Raw genomic sequence first — 13,341 nt, 5'->3', positions numbered from 1 at the left:
GCAATGGGTTGAGGACCCAGCAGCGCTGCAGCTGCAGCTGCAGCTCAGATTCAAGTCCCTGGGCTGGGAACTTCTGTCGAGGATGAGACCAAAAAAAAGAAAAAAAAACCAAACAAACCTTCCCATCATGCTTCATGACAAAGCCAGACAAGGCCAATCCTGAGGTGAGGAAACAGCTCCTGAGACGCTGGCGACCTGTGTGGGCAACAGTCAGAGCCAGAAAGGCATCGGGCTGTAAAACGGACAGCCATGACCTCGCTACCCTCCAAAGAGGCAACTACAGGCAGGTTAAGTTAGTTTAAAATTTTATTTTTTTTAATTTTTTTAAATATTTTTATGTAATAAAAAGTAAAAGTCCTTGTTCAACCATCTGTCTGTCTGTCACGCAGATCACTCAAGTTAATGGGGAAGAAAGAACAGGGGGCCCAAGTCTGAGGTTATAAATAATAGAAAATAAAAGATCTTCTGTCTCCAGCGGGGGGATAGGTGAGAGGCTGGGAGGGCAAGATGGGGTGGGGATGGGCGGGGCAGAGCAGGAACCCCCCACCCCGCTGGACCCTGGCCCTGCCCGCTCAGAGGCCCTTCCCATTCAAGGTGCTTGGCAGGAATTCCCCAGCTCCCGCGGGGGGAAAGGGGGGACGGGGGCTGGGACTGGTCCGAGCTGCTGGGGGAAGAGACATAGATCACTCTTCCCTCCACTCATGGAGGTCTCAGGTCGCGGCCAGGACAATCTTCAGTTCCCCGGGGGGTGGAAGGGGAGCTGCTGGGAGGGATGAGATTGAACTGGTTGGAGGGGAAAGAGAAGAGAGCAGGAGCATTAGAACCCAAGCAGCTGTCCCTTCATCCAATGCCGTCCAGTGTGGGGTGTGGGGGGAGTGTTGGCAGGAGCGGCCTCCTCAAGGTGTCTCATGGGCTGTCAGAAGCACAGATCAATAGCCGTTTCCCAGTGAGCCAGAGCCCTCACTCATGTGCCCAGCTCAGCCCCCCACACCCCAGCCTGGCCCTGTCTGCTGCGCTGACCTTACCTCGGCTAAGTCAGGAGACAGTCGGGGTCACTGAGAGCTGGGGAGGCAGTGGGGAGGGGGGCTGCTGGATCACAACTGAGCGAGGACGGAGGGAAGCAAAGGACAGAGCCAGGAGCAAGCCCCTGGCGGCGGCGACTGTGGCTTCTGCCCACCCTACATACTTCACAGACAGGTGCAGGTCGGCAGGCGCCCTGTGGGACAGCCCTGCCTCCAAGACCCCTCACTCCCCACCCAGAACCCGTGCATCCTGCCCCACCTGCAGCCCCTCAGCTCTTCCATGCCAAATTCCCCCAGCTAACGAGAACTCACGAATCCTGTCATCGGCTCCTCCTGGAAATCCAGGCGCCTGGCCAGGCTGCTCACCTTGGGGGTGTCCGATGTAGGGGTAGGGTGAGGGTGTGGAAGCTGAGAGTGCAGGCACCCCGCTCTGGGGCACCGCGCCTTGGGGGGGGCCCCCATGGCTCTGGGGTGGGTGCAGCAGCATCACCTGGGGCGGGTGGGGAGCCCCAGGGTGAGGGGGCGGGGCTGCTGTGATTCCAGTTTGGACATGGGCCTGCAAAGAACAAATAAAAGGAGCTGGGAGCACCACGGGAGCTTGTCGCGGGCTCTGCGGATCCTAGCGTCAGGAGCAGAGTGAAGAGGTGCCCAAGGATGCGGGATGGGGCAGCCCCCCGTTCGGGTGGAGTGGGCTCCTACCTGGGTAACATGGGCCATGTTGGTGAAGCCGTGGGGCAGCTGCTGGTGGGCATGGATGGCATACACGGCGGCTGGTTGGGGGAAGCTGCTCTGAGGGGACTGGGCAGAAGGTCCCGGTGGCAGAGAAGGCGGCGTGCCTGTCAGGGCCCCTGGGTGGTACAGGTTCTGCTGTGGCTGTCCACTGCCCAGGTGTGGGGCCTGCCCCGCCTGGTGCTGTCAGGGGGAGGTGAAAGGTCAGTGCCACTCCCTCCTCTGGGAGCCCTGGGGCCTCCCTGCCGGGGAAAGAGCAGAGCCCGAGGCTTCTCCTTCCTTCTAGCTACCCATTCCCGTACCCCCACTCTCAACCTGGACCCCCCACAGCAGGCACCTGGACGGGACTGGGGGCCGCATGCTGGGACTGCGGCTGGCTCCCAGTAGGCGTGGTGGCCGGCTGCGGCTGGTGGGCATGGAGCTGCGTGGCATGGTGTGGATAGGACTGGTGGACAGTGGCTAGAGCAGGAGACGGAGAGAATCAGTGCCGAGCACATGGGAGAGGGCTGAGGAGCACAGCAGGGGGCAGGGGGGGGCAGTAGGGAACTCACCATAAAGGGCTTGGGGGGTGGGCTGCTCTGCAGAAGGGTACTGAGGGGTAGAGGATGACACAATGGCCTGGGGATGGCTCCCGGACGTCAGCATGCGTGGGTTGCTTTGCAGCATGGGGGCAAACACCGGCTGCATGAGGAGAGACGCGGTCGGCACAGGGGAGGGCTTGGAGGCACATCCTGCTGCCCAACAAGCTGCCCGCAGCACTGCTCAGGTCTCGTCACGACCCTCTGGCTTTACACTCACAATAACCCTGCCAGGTAGATGCGATCTTATCCCCAATTTTACAGGGAAAAAAACCTAAAGCTCAGGGTCTACCGCCTTGCTACAGGTCCCGCCAGAGCCAGGACTGAAGCCCATCGGACACGACCACCTGACCTCGGCCCACCTCTCTCACCATCCACTGAGTCTGGGAGGTGGAGAAGACCTGCTCTCATCCGGGGCTCCGCACCCCCCCGCCTCCCGGGCCACAGTTACCTGCGAGGGGTAGTGGGCCATGGGCTGCATCATGGCCGGCTGGCCTGGGAACTGCTGGGGGTTGTAGGGGATGTAGGAAGAATACGGTGTGGCCGCCACCAGAGGTGGGCCGGCGGCGGCGGCGGCCTGCATCATCGGAGGGGCTGAGGCTGGCTGGTGTTGGTCCGAGCGCTGGGGAGGCAGGGAGCCTAAAGGTGGGGGGAAAATAGTGCAGAGCTCCAGCTCCATCTGCCAGGGAGCACTGGGCAGCCCTGCTGCCGGCCCCTCCTGACCCTGCTCACCTTTTGCTCCCCGGTACTTGCCCTGCTGTCCGGGCACGGAGTTGGACACGGGGTACGGATACATCTGAGGCGCCTGGGGACAGAGCACGGGCGAGGCCCAACGACCTGCTTACCAACGCTCAGAACAGGCGTGACATGGTCCCTCAGGCAGCCCAACCAAACCTGTGACCCCAGGGCTCACCTGGACAGCTGGTCCCATGTGGATCTGAGGTATGTAGGAAATGTACTGGGGGCTATACAGCCCGCTCTGGCCTGCCGTCAGCACCGGGATGGAGGGCGTTGAATGAGTCCGGGGCCCAGGAGAAGTTGGAGTACTAGTGGATTTATTCTGTAAGAGACAGAGAACGCATAGGAGCTATCCTGATGACCTCTGTACCCCACCCCAGCCCCAAGGGCTGTGCAACAAACACATCCTACACCTTTCCTTGGTTAAGCCTCCCATCGAGCCCTATGAGACGAGGACATGAGCGCTCCCAGCTCTACATGAGGAGACTGAGGCAGACAGGTGAGGCGGCTCGCCCAAGATCACAAAGCTGACGAGTACAGAGGGGCGAGAGCCAAGTCAGTGGCCCAAAAGAAGGCCAAGCTCCTAGCCACCAGACTCAGATCCCCCTGAACCAAAGGCTACATACATCACAGGGAGAAACCCACAAAATAATCTGTCAGATGCATCGGGAACCCCTGCCACCCGCTGCCGAGACCTGCTGTGGTCCCTACACGCTCTTGCGACGTCTCCTCTCACGGCCTGACAGTTGGGCGCCTCCCTCCAGTGCTGAAGACCCTGCTCCCACGCCTCCCTCGTGGAAACCAAAGCCCACATTCCCGCCTCCCATCTCACCACAGAGAGCAGAGGCTTAGTGGGATTGAACTCCTTGGCATTGGGGTTCAACGTTGACTTCTTCACTTGTCTACGAGAGAAAAAAATCAAGTCAATTCCCACGGCTTGGCCCACATCACCCCCCAGAGCCACCCAGCTCCTCCCCCCTGACTCACTCAGCAACGGGGCCCTCGTCCTTGTCATCTCCCTTGAGGAGGCCCACTGGGGGGCTGCCGGTTTGGCTGGGGCAAGGTGGTGAGGGCTGATCTGGCCCCTCGGTGCCTCCTGCTGCTGGCAGGGGTGGTTTGTCCTCCTTATCCGATACGGATTCTGCCTTGGAGGAAACGGGGGACCCCATGGGCTCTGAAGCCAAAAGACCATCAACTTCCTTCTCCTTCCCTTTGGCCTCCTCCTTCAAGATTCGAGGAGGAAAAGGATCCAGGCTGGTCTCAGGAGAGCTACTGGGCTGAAGCTGGAAGGAGAAAAACACATAACACAACATACAGGGTACTGTCCAGTCCAGAGCCCAGGCTCGGCTTCCCTCCTACCCCCCTTGCTTGCTCTCACCTCCTGATGCCACCCAGAGCCTCTTCCATAAGTCTCCCCCAGCCCCCTTCACCTCTATCCTGCCAACGTCCCAGCTCATGCTCACACTTTTCTTACCTTAAATTGGGCCCCAAACTTTCTCAGTTCTTCCAGTTGAAAGCGTTTCTGTTCGTTCTGAAGGCCAGGAACTACGAGAAATAGCAAAAAAAAAAAAAAGGAAAAATACATATTTCTTTTCCTGAAGGTGGCTACACAATACTGACCTCCCAAAAGACAAAGCAACCAACAACAACAAAAAAAAGAGCTGTTCAGAATATTTAAAATCCTTTAGTTTCTGGAAGTTCCCCTGTAGCACAGTGGGTTAAAGATTCAGTGTTGCTGCAGCTATAGCACAGGTTCAATCCCTGGCCCAGGAACTTCCACATGGTCCAGGCACAGAAAACAAACAAAACCCACAAAAAAACCCACCTTACCTTTCCCAGCTATCCGGGACAGCTCCTGGGACTCCAGAGGTCTCCCGGGTTCCTTGGCCGGGAGTTCTTTTACTGAGCAAGAAAGAGGAGAGGCCTGAAGGCCCTTCTGTCCAGAACCACACAACACTGTCCACAGCCCTCAACCGCGTGGCTCTTACCATCTGTGGGGGTCAGTGAGATCTTTGGAGAAGCTGGTGAGATGGAGCCTACTCCAGGATCCCCAACTGTTGATGTCACGGGGATGGAAGCTGAAGAGGTTGGTACTGCTGAGCCAATGGGAGGCTCAGGACAGGAAGCTGAGATTGGGGCAGGGGCAGCAGACTTGGGGGAGCGCGGAGGGTACATCCGGCCCACTAAAAGAAAAGGAAAACGTATGTGACGGTCACTGCTGGTCAATGAGCAATAGGTGCTGGGGACCCACTAGAAACACCAAGAAATGCTTATCTGCAAAGTCACAAACCTAAATGCATAGAAGGGCAAGGCAAGTAAGGGAAGCAGCTAAAATGGCCTCATGGGTACCAAGAAAGCCTGGAATGCCGAAAGGGACAGTCACGACTCAGCTCCAGCCAAGCAGAGCTATGCGGCAAGGCAGGTTCAGTGTCAGCAGCAGAACTTTCTGCGTCTTGAAAGAAGTTAGAAATTTTCTATGATTTCTCCTGTCATACAATGTTGGCAACTAATTCAAACAAAAGACATCTGCTAGCCAGACACAGCCCATGGACTGCCACGTTGGAATTTCTGCACTAGAGAAACTGAAAACTTCTTTCCTTAAAAGCATCAATCTGGAGTTCCCGTTGTGGCACAGGGAAACGAATCCAACTAGGAACCATGAGGTTGCAGGTTCGATCCCTGGCCTTGCTCAGTGGGTTAAGGATCCAGTGTTGCCGTGAGCTGTGGTGTAGGTTGCAGACGTGGCTCAGATCCCACGTTGCTGTGGCTGTGGCATAGGCAGACGGCTACGGCTCTGATTAGACCCCTATCCTGGGAACCTCCATACGCCGTGGGTACGGCCCTAGGGAAGGCAAAAAGACAAAAAAAAAAAAAAAAAAAAAGGATTTATCCAAGCCTCCAAAACACCTTACAAATCTTGAAACTGTCTCCCATCCAAGCATTCCGTCAGCTGACGTATTTCTGTCCCTTACACATTTCTATCCACTTCTCCATACAGCACTGCTGGAATCTTACCTGCGGAAGGTGGAACAGAAGCTTCTCCAGAAGGCCTGCTGCTGGGGGAAGACAGAGTCTTGGCACCTCTCAGAGGCCGCTGTGCCTTAGGGGACATGCGGGAAGGGCCTATTTTTTTTTTTTTTTTTTTTTTTAAGTGGGGAAAAAAAGGGCAGAGTTTCTGCTGTTACATTACCATCAACGCACCTTCCTTCCAACCCATCTAAACCCTTTTTTAAGTATCTTTCCCACCTTCTTACCACCCCCACCCCCCACAAAAGTCCGCTTCCTAACTCACCTCCATTGATACCACGTGTCTCAGAACCTGGGCCAGGGCTGCTACTGTCAAGATGGTGAGGGCCGCGAGGTGGCAGAGAGCTCAGGCCAGGCCGGCCGCCTCGAGAACTACTGCACCGAACTCCTCCCCGGGGACCTTCCCGCACTCGCTGGGGTAGAGGTATATACTTTCCCTCCCTGGGGAGAGTTCAAAAAACATCATGTAGCCACAAAACATACATTTCAGAGCCCTCTTTCTAAGGTCCACCCTTTTCTTCTCTTTTTTTAAATGGCTACACCCGCGGCACATGGAAGTCCCTGGGCCAGGGTCCAAAACCGAGCCACAGCTGTGGCAACACCAGATCCTTAACCCACTCTGCAGGCTGGGCATCAAACCCTAGCCTCTGCAGTGACCCAATCCACCGTAGCCAGATTCTCAATCTACTACATCACAGCAGGAACTCCCTAAGGTCCACCTCTTGTGCACACACCACACGACTGGCTTCAGCTTTCTGCACTATTTCATTTGAAGAACTATCCTGGTTACATGTTCTGTGGCTCCAGGATCATGACCCCGCGCTGCATCAAGCTCTGATGCGACCAACCCAGCCAGTGCTCCATAATCCTATCCCTCCTGACCTAGAAGGTAGTACCACACCGCGGCTTAAGGTACAGCTTTTCACATGCAACACACTTTGATTTCATTTTCACAAAGAGCAAGATATACATGTGAGTGAATAAGAGAAAATAAGAATATGTATCAAAAAGCTGGGAGGAAAAAACCCCTGCCTTTGAATCTTTAAGCTTTAGCCTTGTTGTCTCTGGAAAATAAATGAACAGTTCTAGGCTTCAACCTCCTAAACCTAAAAACTGAGAATAACTATGTTGTAACCTATAGGATTCTAAGGCTTCAACAAGAGCACATCAAGTTCTCGGCCCAGGAGTTCCCATCGTGGCTCATTGGTTAACGAATCCGACTAAGAACCATGAGGTTGCGGGTTTGATCCCTGGCCTTGCTCCGTGGGTTAAGGATCCGGCGTTGCCGTGAGCTGTGGTGTAGGCCGGCAGCTATAGCTCTGATTAGACCCCTAGCCTGGGAACCTCCATGTGCCGCGGGAGCAGCCCTAAAAAGGCAAAAAGACAAGGGGAAAAAAAAAAAAAAAGTTCTTGGCTCAGGCCCTGGCCCATACAGCGATCCCGACACAGAGCAGCCCCCCGCTAGCAATCACCTAGACGCCAGGCTGGGGCTCTCCCGCCCTGACCCCTGTCGCTGAACTGCACTGTGCTTCTCCTCCTCGGTGCGCCCGTCATCGTTCTCCATGGCGATCCGCAGGCGGTATTGGGGGCTCGATTCAATCTCTCGAGCCAACTGGGCTGCACGCAGCTCCCGCTGACGAAATTCTTCCGAGTTGTCCTTCTCTAGGGGCACCCTGAGAGGACCACCGCCATCCCAGTGCCCCAGGACAAGAGCGGGGGCAAAAAGAAAGATATTTCCATTAGTCCTACCACCTAGGTTTGTGGGCGTTTAAACCCTTCGACAGCTCAGCATATAGTGCACTGGCCTCTAACAGGGTCCAGGGCAGAGCAGCAAGGGACCGGGTGAACCCGAGGGACACTCGAGATGCCTCGGAGGAAGCAGTTCACAAAGCGGATGAGGAGTGGGGAGAGGACAACGTGGACACCCAGAAAAGCATGAACAAAAGCTCTGTTCCCCCAAGAGACCCCGCCTTCTGTTGGTGACCCCACACCACAAGCTGCACCGTGTGAGAAGTACCGGAAAACACTCACGTGTAGGAAGAGAGACTGCTGTCATAGGTGGTCTTCACGCCGTAGTTCTCCTCGTTAAACTTGAACATTTCGTTGGGGTCCCATCCATTGGACTAAGGGAGGAGGGAAAACGTTTCAAAGTCCAGCAAGGAAAGCAACCACCTCCTGTCCCTCGCCTCTATCAGGTTGAAAGGTTAAACATCTGACCAAATCCAGAGGGGAAACATGGAAACATGGCAGGTGGGAACATCGACGAGGAAGGACTACTGACTGCAAATCAGCAAGAGGCCAGGAAAGAAAAAGGTCTTAAGACATAACATCCACTCTCAGGTTTCTCTCCCAGAGTAATTCTGGCCTATGTGCATGGGGATACACGTTCAAAAAGTTCAACAAGGTATCATTTCTCGTACCTGAGTGGCAAAAAAATACCATTCACTAAGGAAAGAGATTACTACCGTTTGTTCTGTGCACATATAAAACTATATGTACATGTTTATACAATAGAACAATACACAATAGGTAAAAGCAATGACTACACCCATGTACCAACACGAAAAATTCAAAACAAGCAAGAAAGAAAATTTAGATATGGTAATGTAGTGAAACTTCTAATGACGAATTTTAAAGGACTCAAGGCCCTTGTTTTGTGGGAGGGAGATGGGCCTACACAGTACTCAATCTCATCCATACCTGCCCTTATTAAGACTAGAAAAAAATCGACCTAAAGCACATGTTAATAGTTGACGGTCACAGATGGTGGAAGAACAGGTATTTTTGCTGTCTTCTGTCCCTTTCCATTGGAATCCAACTGGAATCCATAGGGAAAAGTAAAGGATGCTTCCCCTGGCCCACCCCATTCACTGTGGGTTCTAAGGATAATGTCACTGACAACCACCCACATTCTGGCAGCAGAGCGTCCCAGCTCTCAGGCTCTGGGGGAAGAAGACTGTACCATGTCAGACTCGAGGTCGTAGTCATCGCTGTTGCTGTCGCCCCCCTCCCAGCGCTGAAGCACCTTCTCTTTGTGCTCCCCATTCACCTTGGAATTCATGGCAATGGCTGAATCAGTGAACTTGTCTGTTGGAGCAGATTGAAGATCAAGAGTCAGGTGATATTTCATAGCCTTTCCTCCAACACCCCCCACACCTCCCCATCCGAGCAAAAAGTTTGTATGTGTCAAGAGTCTGGGAGGTGGTCTGCAAACAAGGCAAGGGAAGTACAAAGAACCACAACACAGGCTGGAATTCACTCCACTGTATCTTAAAACGTCAAGACACACCCTCGAGAAGAAACCCTAGCCATCTTCCTGAGAAATAAAGGAAGGGGATACAGAGGAACAGGGAGAAGATTCACCGTGTAACTGTTCTCTGCTCTTTACCCAAGAAATGGATCTGACCTAACAGTCTGGTCCAATAAATACCTTTAGTAGCATAATTGAAGTCGACATTTCGGAAGTGGACAAGCATGACATCACTTGGCTTAAACACCATGGTGTCCACAATGTCTTCCCGACGAGGGCCACCTGCTGGCTCAGATGCTTTCCGGTGCACAGCGTCTACTGCCAGTTCAAACTATAAAAGTTCCATTCACCAACACACATGAGTCAGTATCAAGAAATGTAAAGGCAAAAATAGGACTACTTTTATCTTATCCTTTTTAAACTTTCCCCCACACACCTTCTCACAGGAACTGTCTTCTCGACATCAGCCATGGAACTTATTCAGCAAAAATCTTTACAAAGTCACATTTTAAAAATTTGAGCATTTTAATATCCAAGAATACCAGCCCTCAGAGTTCCCACTGTGGCTCAGTGGTAATGAACCCAACCAATACCCATGAGGACAGGGGTTTGTCCCTGGCCTCCCTCAGTGGGTTAAGGATCCGGCGTTGCTGTGAGTTGTGGTGTAGGTGGAAGATGAGGCTCCGATCTGGCATTGCTGTGGCCAACAGCTATAGCTCAGATATGACACCTGGCCTGGGAACTTCCAAGTGCTGCAGGTGTGACCCTAAAAAGACACCACCCCCAAATTTCAAACCCTTTTTTTTTGGCCATGCCTGCAGCATCTGGAAGTTCCTGGGCCAAGGATCGAACTCTTGCCACTGCAGTGACAATGCCAGATCCTTAACTGTTAGGCCACCCGGGAACTCCTTGAACCCATGCCTTTTAATTCCATGTAGCACTATTCTGCAACAGGCACAAAGTTGGCCAACCCCACTCATTTTACATCTTCAATGAGCCTATTTCACTCTCCTCCACTTCCTCCCATGCCAACTCTAAAAAGAAACTAACTCAACACTCCCAGGTGGTCTAGTGGTTAGCATTGGCGTGCTCTCCAAAAATAAGCCAGTTTGAGTACACTGACCTTTGAGCTCAGTGTCTTGAAGATACCTTCATAGGTGGTACCATTCTTCACCTTTACATCACAAGTAGAGCCCTGAAAGAGCGGGAAAATAAGGACGAGTGCCTCCAGCAAACGGATGCATTACATTCCTAAGAGTTTAGGTACCCACTTACCACAACAGCTGTAAGGAAATGCAGCATTCTGGAATTGTTGTAGACACCCTCAAACACCTGTCAGTAACAAAGGAGAGACAAATAAAGGAACAGCCAGTCAACATCTCACCTTCCTTCTAAATGCCCACAGTCCACTAATATCCACCTTATATGTGCTGGGCCCCCTGCTATTCCCAACCAATCTGACTATTGTTGCACCTTATCTGCCCTACATCCCCATCCGTGCATCTTTTAGGTCTCTGTGCCTTGGGTGAGGGGGAGAAGGCACTCACCGGTGACTGTGGGGGTCCCTTTCCTGTGCTTTGTCCTCTATAAGAAAAGGAAACAAGGAGCTAGTTATTTCATGCTCAATCCTTTTTGTACCATTGATTTCAAAGGACCTGGTATGTTAGAACCATATATCATGTAAAGATAATCACTTAGGCTACAAACCAATTAATCAACACTACTTTCAAGATCTCACCTTCAGAGCAAGAAGGACATTAAAAGCCATTTCCTCCAATTGCCAGCAAAACAGACCTCAGTCATCAAGGGTTGTCAAAAGCCAATTCAACACAACCTTTTCACTTTCTCCAAGAGGGCCAGGGCTGCATGCTTCCAACAGACAAATGCTATAATATTTGATAACTAACAGCCCACCCCAGATGTAAAGATAGAAGCTCACAGAGTGAGTACCTAGATCAGGCATGCATTTATTACCTCCCCAACAGAAAAGACCATCATTTCCCGTAGCCTTGCGCCCTAAACCCTGGCAGGAGGGGTACTCCCTCTACAATCCACCCTCTCGATCTCTTTACTCATTCAGCCTATTACCCACTCTGGAAGGGGTCACCAATCGCCTGGTAACCCTGCTCCTCGCTGGCTGATGTAACCGTCGGTTGAAGAGGACGATCAGGGGGCCGTTGGCGGGGCTGGGGGACAGCGCAGCCGCAAAAGCTCTCCACCGGGAGGCCTCGCCCGGTCTGCGCCTGCGCACTAAAGCCCTAGGGCCTCTTCAAAATCCCCCCTCCCGCGATCACAACCCACTGCGCCTGCGTGTACCTCCACTCTCAATTCTATAAACCCACAAACAGAAGAAACACAGTGGGGTGTCCACCACTCATCCAAGAACACCCGGCGAACCCGTCCAAGCACACTCCCGGCAGCTGCCCTCTATGTTACCCGGGGCTCGAGAATGGCCGGGTCATAAGACTGAGCATCCGCGCGCACGTACGGGAAGCGCGCGCGCGCGCGCTGGAGGTTCCCGGCCCGCAGTCCTCCCAGTTTTGTCCCTCCTTCCGTCCCCCCCGCCCACTCTGCTCCATTCCTACTGGCCGGACTGGGAAGGGGGAGGTAGCAACTCGCTCCCAAGTCCCTCCCTCCCCATTGGCCAAACTGTGGGCCGCGCGCCCCCCTCCATTGGCTACGGCCAGGGACCCCTTCCCGCAGCTGACTCCCCATTGGCTGAAGCTCCGGACCGCGAGACCCTTCGTGGTAATGGAGCCGGGGACCCCTATCACCTCTTCACCCCCCCAACTCGTTCCGACGCCGCTGGCGGGATGCGCCCTGCCTGCCCTTAAGGCCCAAGCCCCGAGCAGTGACTGGTCGCTCAGAGCTGAGCGCGCACCCTCAATGTCCCGGTGGCTAGCCGCGGAGGCTTTCCTCCGACCTGTTAGAACCTGAAGGGCCCACCCCCAGCTCCACGGGATTTCCCCACTCCCCCTGGCGTCCCTCAAAGGTGGCCAGAGGCTAGAGGTCTGCCTCGCGCGGTGTACAGGTCTCGGCCACCTTGGCTCCGGCGCCCGGAAACCCACACGTTCTCACCTGGCGCTGCCGATGGCCGCTGCCCCTGGCCTCTCCTGATGTTGCTGCTGCGGCGGCGGCGGCTGTGGCGCCAAGATGCCCTCGGTTCCCCGGCGGAGTCCGCTCCCGGCAGCGGCTGCAGGCCCTAGGCAGGGGGAAGCGGCCGCGGGAGGCCCTGGGGGAGCCGAGGTGGAGGCCAGGGGCCCCGGGAGGCCGCCGTTGGGAGGGCTGGTGCCCCCAGGAGGCCGTCGGGCCACGGCCTGTTGCGTGGGGGGCGGCTGCTGGGGCTGGGAGGTCTGTTGTGGCGGCTGAGGCTTCAACATGATGGCAGCGTCCGGAAAGGGAATTAGGGGGAAGGGAGGGAGAGAGGAGGCCGGGGCTGGGGCCCCGCCGGAGAGCGCGGGAAGCGAGGTGGACTGGGAAGCTGGGGACCCGCCGTTGGCGGGCGGGGGCGAGCCCCGCGGTGTCGGGGGTGGATAGAGAAGACCGCGGCGCGAGGAAGCGCCGCGAGGCGGAAGGGGAGGGGGTCTCGCGGGCCGGAGGAAAGCGAGAGGGCGCGAGCCGGCTTGGCGCGCGTGCGCGTCGCCGGGGAAAAGGGAGGGGGAGGAGCGCCCGGGCGGGAGCTCCCGAAGGGGGAGGGGCGGGGAGGAGGGAGCGTCGGCGCGAGATGTCCGAGCGCACCGGGGCGGTTAGCTCCGGGCGACAGAGGAGGGAATAAAGAAAGGTGAATCTCGCGCCTCTAGCCTTTGGAGTGGGAGAGGAGCAGCGCGGGCGCTCACGCGCGCCAAGGATTTAGGGTCTCTAGATCTCAAGCAGCCCAGAAGACTGCCGGCCGCTGTCGCTTCACAATGAGCGTGTGAAGCGCTGGGGGAGGAGCCGAAGCAGCAGAGAGGAAGGAAGAGCCGGCCGCCCCGCCTACGCCGCCGGCGTAGCGTCGGGA

The 13,341-nt window shown here is 55.3% G+C and overlaps 1 protein-coding gene across 16 annotated transcripts; it reads right to left on the bottom strand.

Moving 5' to 3' along the window:
- On the bottom strand, nt 289-13,267 carry ATXN2L (ataxin 2 like). Of its 16 annotated transcripts, none has more exons than XM_003354564.4 (23): nt 12,423-12,898; nt 10,892-10,928; nt 10,620-10,676; nt 10,468-10,539; nt 9,525-9,675; nt 9,057-9,181; nt 8,126-8,217; nt 7,567-7,767; nt 6,360-6,535; nt 6,083-6,190; nt 5,056-5,250; nt 4,898-4,969; nt 4,542-4,612; nt 4,055-4,350; nt 3,900-3,969; nt 3,243-3,389; nt 3,062-3,134; nt 2,781-2,968; nt 2,303-2,432; nt 2,089-2,210; nt 1,722-1,934; nt 1,335-1,578; nt 289-760 (listed from the first exon to the last, which is right to left on the bottom strand). In XM_003354564.4, the coding sequence occupies exons 1-23, from the start codon at nt 12,722-12,724 to the stop codon at nt 711-713; spliced, it is 3,192 nt and encodes a 1,063-aa protein (XP_003354612.2). In that variant the 5' UTR covers nt 12,725-12,898; the 3' UTR covers nt 289-710. The 16 variants fall into 16 exon arrangements, 14 of the variants coding, with proteins under 14 accessions (XP_003354612.2, XP_020943701.1, XP_020943700.1 ...); XR_001307423.2 differs by having other exon boundaries at nt 310-913; nt 1,026-1,578; XR_001307424.2 differs by having other exon boundaries at nt 310-783; nt 1,026-1,578.

The sequence above is a fragment of the Sus scrofa genome, chromosome 3 (assembly GCF_000003025.6).
Source record: "Sus scrofa isolate TJ Tabasco breed Duroc chromosome 3, Sscrofa11.1, whole genome shotgun sequence".
Taxonomy (NCBI): Eukaryota; Metazoa; Chordata; class Mammalia; order Artiodactyla; family Suidae; genus Sus; species Sus scrofa.
Note: the sequence above shows the minus strand (reverse complement) of the source record. Positions and strands in the feature narration are given on the sequence as shown.

Bases quoted from the DNA above. Each gene is read 5' to 3' on its own strand.
- ATXN2L (XM_021088041.1), bottom strand. From the start codon at position 12,724: ATGTTGAAGCCTCAGCCGCCACAACAGACCTCCCAGCCCCAGCAGCCG. The intron at 10,929-12,422 runs GTGAGAACGTGT...CTTTTCTTATAG, and splicing joins GCGGCCATCGGCAGCGCCAG to AGGACAAAGCACAGGAAAGG. The intron at 2,211-2,302 runs GTGAGTTCCCTA...CTCCTGCTCTAG, and splicing joins CACCCCCCAAGCCCTTTATG to CCACTGTCCACCAGTCCTAT.